A 10,543-nucleotide genomic window follows, 5' to 3' on the forward strand; every position below is an offset into this window, starting at 1 on the left:
ATATAAACACGATGTTGACACACTATTGTCAACATCGCGATGTATACGATGTGAACGATGTAAACAAAAAGGTAGAGACTTTATTTATATATATATACAATATAAACACGATGTTGACACAATATTGTCATCATCGAGATGTATACAAGGTGAACGATGTAAACATAAAGGTATAGACTCTATATATACTATATAAACACGATGCTGACACAATATATTGTCAACATCGCGATGTATACGATGTGAACGATGTAAACAGAAAGGTATAGACTCTACATACACAATATATCCACGATGTAGACACGATATTGTAAACATCGCGATGTTTACGATGTGAATGATGTTATCAGAAAGGTATAGACTTTACATACCCAATATAAACACGATGTTGACACGATATTGTTAACATTGCGATGTATGCGATGTGAACGATGTAAACAGAAAGGTATAGACTCTATATATACAATATAAACACGATGTTGACACAATATTGTTTAACATTGCGATGAATGCGATGTGAACGATGTAAACAGAAAGGTATAGAACATATTGATAGGATACAATGTAAACACAATAACGACTCTATAAAGTTGGCATTGCGATGTTGACAATCGTTTTTGTTGACAAAACATTGTGCACTGGACATAGTTCTTGTTATTAAATGTATTATCAGTATTTAGTTCAAATATAATCTTAAATCAATCCTAATTCTATCTTTATATTCATTCAAATGTGAAATCATTTTTAATTGTTTGATGATTTGTTATACAAATTCAAATGTGACGTCATTTACTGTTTGCAAAAGTAAAAATTATTCAAAATAATAGGGATGTTCTGGTACCTAACAGAAAACTCTGGCTGTTTATGGCACAACTTTTTTGAGATTTTGGTCTTCGATGCTGTTCAACTTTTTACTTGTTTCGGCTCTCAAATTTTTTTTATCTGGGCGTCACTAGTAAGTCTTGTGTGGACAAAATGTAGTTCCGGCGTATTAAAATGTAAAGACGTTACGCGCGATCTTCGTACATGTAAGCGTAACATAACGTCGCGAAAATGTCATAACGTTCAAACCAAAACTTCGACTAAAACGTTGGTTTTAAGAATGTGCGACATTCTTGTAAGACTCCTCAAAATCGACGGTGCGTTTTAACTACTTATCGAAAATTGATGTACTTTAGAATTTTGAAAAATTCAGAAAAATAACATTTTGAAAAATAATAAAATTCTACCATTATAAGAGCTCTGATAAGCATACAATTGACGTAAATTTGAGTTGAGTTCGTTTTTACGTCAAAAAATGGCGGCGCGACAACCTTGTAAGCCTTTGAAAAATCGCTCATAAATTACCATATATAATTTTTCAGGATATTTGTCTTTAAATTCATAAAATTAAGCAAAATAACATTGATGTAGTAAATACAAATACTAACCTTTTTCCTTTTAGATAAATGTTTTTGATTCTCAAATCTGGAATACCATATTTTTTTCTCCCGTGGGACAGATTTGCCCTTGTAGTATGGAACACTTTATTTTTTCAATGACGTCATCAAAACGTCATAAAAAATGCATACAAAATGAAGAAACCTTTTTGTTAAATAATGGAAAAGACCGTTTTTTAAAATATTACATAGTTTAGACGAAAATCACAGTTTAGTGGTTATAATAAATGAAATATGTTACGCGGGACAGCCTAAAAATAGCCGTTTTTCAAAACTGAAGCTTGTCGCATGTAGCATAAAACATAGTTTCAACAAATATCTTTATTTCTTATTTCAAAAACAACATTTTTGTTCAAAATGCGTATAATAACAATGAATATGATATCACAAAATAAAATATTTTGGACTTGCATCATGTCAACTACACCGATTTTGCAATGAGGTACGAACATCGCGCGTAACGTCAAAGCTTGTTGCCTTTTGTTAGCTATTATTCGTGTGTTTCTTTGTCAATTGTGTTCTCCTATTTATTTATATTGTAGTCCTGTAATGTTGTGTTGTCATTTTATTGTTATATTTCACATGGCCATAAAAGAGGGAAGTTTGGCATGCCACAAAACCATTTTTTCCTTTTAAAATGTCCTGTACTAAGGCAGGAATATGGCCATTGTAATAGAATTTTTTTTTTCTGTCTGTCTTACTTTTTAACGTTGTGTTTCCGTTGTGTCGTTTGTTTTCTTTTATTTTTGAGTGTGAATTCAAATTACTATAAGACGTGTCACGGTACTTCAAATTCATGTTTTTGGTTTTGATGTTATATTTGTTATTCTCATAGAATTCTCATTGAAATTATTAATTTTTAATTAGACAAACCGGTTTTGACAGGTAATAATCAATGTAATTAAAAGTATTGGGGCATTATTAGACCGCAATTCGGAATTCGGAATCCACAGGGTCAGGTTTACAAAGGATATTTTAACAAAGACTTTGAAGGGGGATAATGGGACTTCATTTTCAGCCGGAATGGACAGGAAACCGGTTTATTCAGGGTCCGGTTTAATCAGGTTTGACTGTATAAGTATTTAAAAGTGAAATTTAATTTTCCTAGCTTCTTTCTATTCATACCTTAGAAAAAAGAAAGGAGAAAGATACAACAGGTACATTCAAACTCAGGGTCAAAAACAAACCGACAAAGTCATGGCTTAAAAACAACAGACAAACAGACAAATAATAGTACAATGAAACAACATAGAAAACAAAAGACTAAGCAACTCGAACCCCTTCTAAAACTGTGGGTAATCTCAGGTTCTCCGCTTCACATGTTGCATCCGTCCGGTTGCAAAACAATGTCCCTGTGGAATCTTTGGCCTTTCTTTCATAGGAATACCGGAACAAGTGTTCAAGAAGAGGGGCACAATTGGTTTCCATTAAAATGCCGATAGGTTGCTAAAAAAGTGTTCTTCAAACCAAACAAATATATCGTCAACGAAGAAATCCAGCATCTTAATAATGTCAGTTTCAGAAAATAAAATTGATTCAGAATGATTTTTAACAAAGAAGGATTTATCCTTCCATAAGACAAGATAATTGTTTCTACGTTGGTCGTTCGATTTTATGAAACAAAGCATTATCTCAAGTAGTTCATTCAATTTTTCTTTTAGTTTTGAATGGGTAATAGTCGTGTAAAGCGTTGAAAAGTCAAATGTTTTAATTCTATTACAAGATGAGAGAGTCTTAGATTGTATGTTCGTTAAAAGATCTTTGGATTTTTTTAGAATCCACATCTGAATCACGCGACCTCTAAATTATGCAGTTTCACAATAACTTTCAAGCATCGCATTGATTGATACCATTTTAGTATGTCAGTAACTTCTAGTATTCCTTTGTAAGTGTATGAATCATTATCATTTTGTTTAATTTTCTTTTGTAACCTTTCCTGACATTTGACTCTGACTTCTTTTGAACTGTGCGTTTTTATTGTGCGTTTTTTGTTTTTTCTACATTGGTTCCAGGTATAGTGGTAAGGTAGGGATCTCACAAAACCCCACCGCATTGTTCCGTCTGTTCCAAGTCAGGAACCTCTGGTCTTTTTTTTCTATCTTGTATGATTTTAAATTTATTTCAATTTATATATTTCGGATTTCAGTAAGCAACTCCGGGGGCGGGATTTTCTCGCAGTGTTAAAGACCAATTTGGGGCTTCTGGCTATTTTATGCTCTTTGGTCTGATTATTGTCTCTTTGACACTGTCCCTTAGTCTGCTTTGTTTGAATTGTTTGACGTTATTGATGCAAACCCAAATATCTAAATTAAAAGAAAGGACATATATCGGTAAATCTAGAATGTGTCCCTAGAACACGGATGCCCCATTTTCACTATCATTTTACATGTTCATTGGACCGTGAAAATGAGGTTAAAAAAAGATCATATAGTTAACATGTTTACTAAATTTAAAGTTGATTGGACTTAAACTACATCAAAAACTACCTCGACCAAAACCCTTTAATATGAAGTGGAACAGAGGGATGAACGGACGGACGAACGAACGAACAAACAGACAAACAGAAACACAGAACAGAAAACGTAATGCCTATAATTGGGGCATAACAAAAATTATCAAATCTCATTGAAATATAAAGTGCCAATAAACTCACTGATTATGCACGAATGGTTCTATTCATAAAAAGTGTCCTTGTAACAACTGAAAGGTGGCTGTGTATCATCTAACAAAATGGAGCATCCGTTTATTAACTTTTTTTTCTTTTTTTGTTAAAGGTAACAACATTTCGAAGACGTGGATTAGCTTATTACACGTTAAAAAAATCTAACATTGACAGAATTGTAAACTTTATTGAATAGTATTCACTGCTTATTTTTTGGGGTCAAAACGTAAAACTGTATCGTCTTAATCATGTTAATGGTACATCAATTTATCCGAACTGCAGTGAAAGTGTTATAAACATCAAAGAGACTCGATGCCTTGTTGTTCATTTGCACCCAAATCTTGTCCCCATCTGCCAGTTTCATGCAAACAGTTTGGGTTGCCATGTCATAATGGTAACCAGTATATAGCCACACATAAATGGCTCCATTCTTCCTTAGAGTAGTGTGAGCCGTGACATGTAGGCCTGACATCATAGTAACAGATACTAAGTAATTACCAGCCTTTCCTGTACCAACTGTAAAAGTACCCGTATGATAATTGTAACCATCATCCGTACAAAGCATCTGATTGTATCTGATTTTTTCATTTAGCCCATAATGATTAGCACCTCCGGGTAACGTCGCTGTAAATGCAGCTGTAAAAAAAAGATTTCAAGGGATTAAGAAATAAATAAATAAACTCATCATAGATACCAGGACTTAATTTAGGGTATACGCCAGACGCGCGTTTCGTCTACAAAAGACTCATCAGTGACGCTCGAATCCAAAAAAGTTAAAAAGGCCAAATATACGAAGTTGAAGAGCATTGAGAACAAAAATTCCTAAAAGTTTTGCCAAATACAGCTATGGTAATCTATGTCTGAGGTAGAAAAGCCTTTGTATTTCAAATAATTCAAAAATTTGTTAACAGTAAATTTATAAATATAACCTTACCAATGACAATTCATGTCATCACAAAAAGTACTGACTACTGGGCCTGTGATACCCTCGGGGAAATAAATCTCCACCAGCAGTGGCATCGACCAGGTTTATTTACACATAAACATAATCGCATATTTAATGCTTATTGATGGAAATTCATTACTTAATCTCTAGCGCATTTTATTCTTCAGTCAACTGTGTTTGTACTTGTGAATGGCCACTTTATGGTTATTTGACGGAGTCATACAGTGTATGGCAAAACTCAGTAAAGATCGGTCTAAATTCCATTTCATTGAGTTAACAACACTTACCGTTATCTTGATGATATTTTATATATTATAGGGTGATATTTAAAAATAATAAAAAGGTGAGATTGGTAATCGAAAACCTGTACGAAAATGGTCCATCAAAAGGGTTCTGTAAATTATGTGTTTGTTGAATAATGATGGACATTGAATGCAGTAAAAAGACTTTAAAAAAGAAATTATATTGACATAAACTTTCTGATATTACTGGGTGTAATTTCAGCAGATACTTCGTATATAGAAGGTATAGGTTTTAAATGTTATCAGATGTGTATGCTTTATTGGCAAGTAAACCAATTACTATTACAATATACATGATATACATATGTTAAAAAGTATCAACAAACATTTACAAACAATGTTTTAAACAATACACCAACATATATACCACATACCAGTATCTTTACATCTATTTGGGTATGACTGATTTGAATTTGGTCTTAAGCAAGACTCTTGAATTTTTTTATGTGTTGTATAACCTTATTTTTCAATTGAGGTAAAAAAAAAAAATTAAAAAGGGAAGCGCTTTGGACGCACAAACTGAAAGAGTTATTTTATGGATCTGAGTTCATACCACTGCTAGTAAATACTCGATTTTAAAATTATTAGCATTCATGATGAAGGTCAGTCTAGCGCTTTTTCACTCCAAATTGATATTCTTATTTTATAAATATAAATCAAAGGGGGCTAAAATTAGATCAAGGGAGAAATGGATAGAACTAGGGGAAAAGAATAAAAATAATAATTCTGGAATTATAAAAACAGCGACAGGTCAAAAAATCTATTCATAAACTCAAAAATGAAAATAACGAGGTAACAACAAATCAAGAACAAATTTTAAAAATGATTAAAAACTATTATAAAATATCATATACAACCACGGCTCCAGATAAAGATCTACTGCATAAATATGTAGGTAATACTGTCATGGAAAGGGAGATAAATGTAAATGATTCTAAATTTGTGATGGGGAGGTTTCTTTAGATTAATGTACTAAAGCTATTAACACGATAAAGTTAAATAAATCACCGGGTCTAGATGGTTTAACATTAGAATTTTATAAGACGTTCTGGGAAAAATTAAAAACAATGTTAGTAAAAGATCTAAATAAGGGACATGAGGAAAAACTTCTTTCATATACACAACGAACAGGTGTTCTTACTTTATTATTCAAGAAAAATGACCCATTATCTTTAGACAATTATCGTCCAATATCATTATTTAATGTAGATTTGAAAATACTATCTCATGTTTTAGCACAGAGACTAAAAAAACTTCTTCCTAAATTAATTAATGAAGATCAAACAAGGTATGTAAAAAGTCGTTTTATTGGATTTAATTAACGGCAAATCCAAGATATAATGGACTATGCAGATTCAAACGGAATAGATGGGGCTATAATATTTGTTGAATTTACAAAAGCTTTTGATTCTTTGGAATGGGAATTCATGTTAGGTGTTCTAAAACATTTTGGTTTTAATGAATCATTCATATCATGGGTGGAAACATTATATAAGGGAATACAGACGTGTGTAATAAATAATGGATGGGTATCCGAAATTTTTGAAAACTCTAGAGGAATCCGTCAAGGGTGTCCTTTATCGGCTTAACGTTTTGTTTTATGTTTTAAATTATGGTCGAGCGATTGAGGCAAACATCAGACATAAAATGTTTTCGTATTACTATAGATAATAAAACACATAGCATCAAAATATCACAATTTGCTGATGATATAACTCTGTTTTGTAGTTCAAAATCAGATATATCTAAAGCTATGAATATAATTGAAACATTTGGCTCTTTCTCAGGGTTGAAGGTAAACCGTAATAAAACAGAAGGAATTTAGATTAGGGCACTTAAAAACAGCGTAGATAAGATTGAGGGCATACGCTGGACAGACAAACCTGACAAAGCTTTAGGCATTTATTTTGGTCACGAAAATAGATAACATGAAATCATTAAATAAAACATGGGAAAAAAGAAAATTAACAATGGTTGGGAAAATATTTATCATAAAATCTTTAATATTACCAAAATTTACATTTTTGGCTACTTCGTGCAAAGTTTCAGATATTTACTTGAAAGAAATTGAAAGCTGCTGTTTCAAATATATTTGGGAAGGAAAAAAGAAAAGTAAAAAGAAACACACTTATTGGCGAATACTAAAAAGTGGGATTAAGAATGATCGATTTTGACAGTTATTTTTACAGCACTGAAAGCCTCATGGGTCTATAAATTAACAACAATCAATATGCCGAATTTGAAGATTATTCCTACTAAATATTTTAACAATCTTGGAAAAAACTTTCTTGTTTTTAACATGAATTTAGATAATATTGAATCAATAGATGGACTTGCAAAAATAGCGGATTTTTATTTACAAGTAATTTCAAGTTGGGTTAAAACAGGAGGAGGTTCATCAACATTTTTTAATCACTTTTCTGATATTAGAAAACAGATTATTTGGGGGGGGGGGGGATATATTAAATATCGCAACAACTGCTTGTTTTTCCCGAGCTGGGTTAATTGATAAAAAAGAATATTTATCTGTTGAAAAAAGAAAGATAATCTTATTTTTATTTAATCTTTTTTATGATCCTTTTTATTTAAACGCTATCTAAAAAGTTTTGTCCTCAATGCTTTTCAACTTCATAGTTTATTAGGCATTTTTAACTTTTTGGGATTCGAGCGCCACTAATTAGTCTTTGTATACGAAACGCGCGTCTGACAGTAAATACAAAATTTTATCCTCGTATATATGACGACTTTATTCACATGTATTAAATTATCAATACATTCATATAGTGATATTTTTGTAACTTAATAGTTATAATTTAGTACGACAGAAGCACATTTCGTCTACATACGTCTCACCAGTGACTCTCATATCAAAATATTTATAAAGCCAAACAAGTAAAAAGTTAAAATCGTGGTAACCATACCTTTTACCGGAAGAGGATCACCACCACGACCACCACCATAAGTTGTACGACAGATGAACACAAACAAGAGGCTTTTTAAAATATAAGCCATTATCATTGACAGTTGGCAAGCGTATCTGCAAAACACATATTTGATAATACACGCATGAATGAATCCAAAATATTTTTTACTGTACACGTATATTTTAACACACAAACAAAGATCTTACAAAATCTAAACAAAATTTAAACAAACAATTATCAAACCAAAACAAAATTAAACTATTTCGACCAAATTTGGGATGTTATCCATGCGTGTGCTACTATTATGTTGACAAAATACATACTCATTGTATGAAACGATGAAAAAACAATATCCTGTACATAAGAATTTGTGAATAATTTGCAAATAAAATAAAACAACCCTATCTTTTGTAAAATTTGCTCTACAGATTTTTTTTTGAAATTTGCTCTACTGTAACTGCTTTTTTTAAACCAAGTTATGTTCATGCAGACAAAACAATCACAGTGCTTGTTATAATCAGGTTTTTTTCAATTATCTATTAATGTATTCCATTCAGCTGCAGTAAAAGAAGCATAAACAATAAAAAGCCAAAAACGTCAATCAAAGTCAAATACCAAAGTGAGTGAGTTTTCTATTACATTGTCAGTTAATGCATGAACAACTTTTAAAACATAATTAAAATTTAAGTTTTTTTCTCAAAAAATATGCGTTAACACTATCTGTCAATCAAAAAAACTGCGAGTTTTAAAAGTCTGATATTTATAACTCAAATATGTTTTTTTAAATTATTTATATAATAATAGTTTAATTCATACCATTTACCACTGTTCATACCGCGCTTTTAATGTTTTGATCGATTGTATAACACTACTTTTCACTTACCTGAGTTGATGATCCTGCTCCTGTGTGAACTTGTCACAGATAGGGAAGAACAGTCTGTTTTATAGTCATGTAAAAAGTAAATGTAAGCAGATTGAGCAACATATTGCGAATCCCGCGTTAATATATTAAATGATTTGCTTGCATATTTTGTGATTTAGTAGGCAGTTTGTAAATAATATGTATAATTCATACCCTTAGCCAGGGGGTTCGGGGTGTTCGGATGACCCCCCCCCCCTTTTGAAAACAAATAAGCACTGTTAAAGGCAATGTTCTGTTCTAATTGTGACTGTTAAAGGCGAGTTTGTGAGTCAAACGAATCCCGCCCCCCCCCCCCCCCCCCTTGGAAATTCCTGGCTACGGGCCTGTGATTTGTTGAATTATGTTATGAGTATTTTTTATCATATTAATGTTTTTATTGCTTATTACATTTTGATATGACTATATTCAATCGTTTGTGAATGTATGGGTCTGGTCTCCTCCTTATCGTGACTGTTTAATATTTTCTATAATTACTGATATCTTCCTTTCAGAAGTTGACCACTCGCACCATGTGGTGAAACCCATTTGATAAGAATAGTAAATCTGACACGATAATCTTATATATATTTACTTTATTGTGTCATCATACTGATAATAATAGTCTATTATGTATAATAATTGTATCTAAGTACAGGCAACAGTAGTATACCGCTGGTCGGAGTCATAAATCGATTTAGAGAAAAAAAGATCCAGGTTCCAAACTAAAACTGAGGTAAACACATCAACTATCAGGGGAAAACAACGAAACAACAAAAACACTGAAGTGCAACAAATTATCCAAACCGACAAAGCAACACACACAGAAACAAATTATAAAAACAACTGCCACTTTCCTGACTAAGTACAGGACATTTCGATAAAAATAATGGTTGGGTGAACCTGTTTATGCGGCTATCTACTTTGAATAGAGGTAAAGTAGGAGGGTTTAGATCTCCAAAAATATGTTGAACCCCGCCGCCATTTATGCGCCTGGTACAGGACAGTCACTTCTGGTCTTTGTTAGTCTTGAATGATTTTTAATTTCAGTTTCTTTATATATAACTAGGAGTTTAGTATGGCGTCCATTATCACTGAACAAGTATACTTTTTGTTTCGGGGCCAGCTGAAGTACACCACCAGGTGTGGGAATTTCTCGCTGCATTGAAGAAACATTGGTGGACATCGGCTGTTATCTGCTCTTTGGTCGGGTTGTCTCCTTGACACATTCTCGATTTCCATTCTCAATTTTATATCATATACATCTGATCATGTATTGCCGTTATATATGACTCCGAATGTGAATATCGTTTGATGTCGTTTGATGTCTATGTATTAAAACATTCTTAACTGTTACCAAAGTTTTGGATTC

At 32.2% G+C, this 10,543-nt stretch overlaps 1 protein-coding gene across 1 annotated transcript; it reads right to left on the bottom strand.

Annotated features, from left to right (window-relative positions):
- Positions 1–4,268: 4,268 nt before the first annotated feature.
- On the bottom strand, positions 4,269–9,233 carry LOC134723790 (uncharacterized). The gene is made up of 3 exons (XM_063587338.1): positions 9,157–9,233; positions 8,271–8,386; positions 4,269–4,737 (listed from the first exon to the last, which is right to left on the bottom strand). The coding sequence occupies exons 2-3, from the start codon at positions 8,365–8,367 to the stop codon at positions 4,364–4,366; spliced, it is 471 nt and encodes a 156-aa protein (XP_063443408.1). The 5' UTR covers positions 8,368–8,386; positions 9,157–9,233; the 3' UTR covers positions 4,269–4,363.
- Between the last annotated feature and the right edge of the window lie 1,310 nt (positions 9,234–10,543).

Source organism: Mytilus trossulus, chromosome 6 (genome assembly GCF_036588685.1).
Source record: "Mytilus trossulus isolate FHL-02 chromosome 6, PNRI_Mtr1.1.1.hap1, whole genome shotgun sequence".
NCBI lineage: Eukaryota > Metazoa > Mollusca > Bivalvia > Mytilida > Mytilidae > Mytilus > Mytilus trossulus.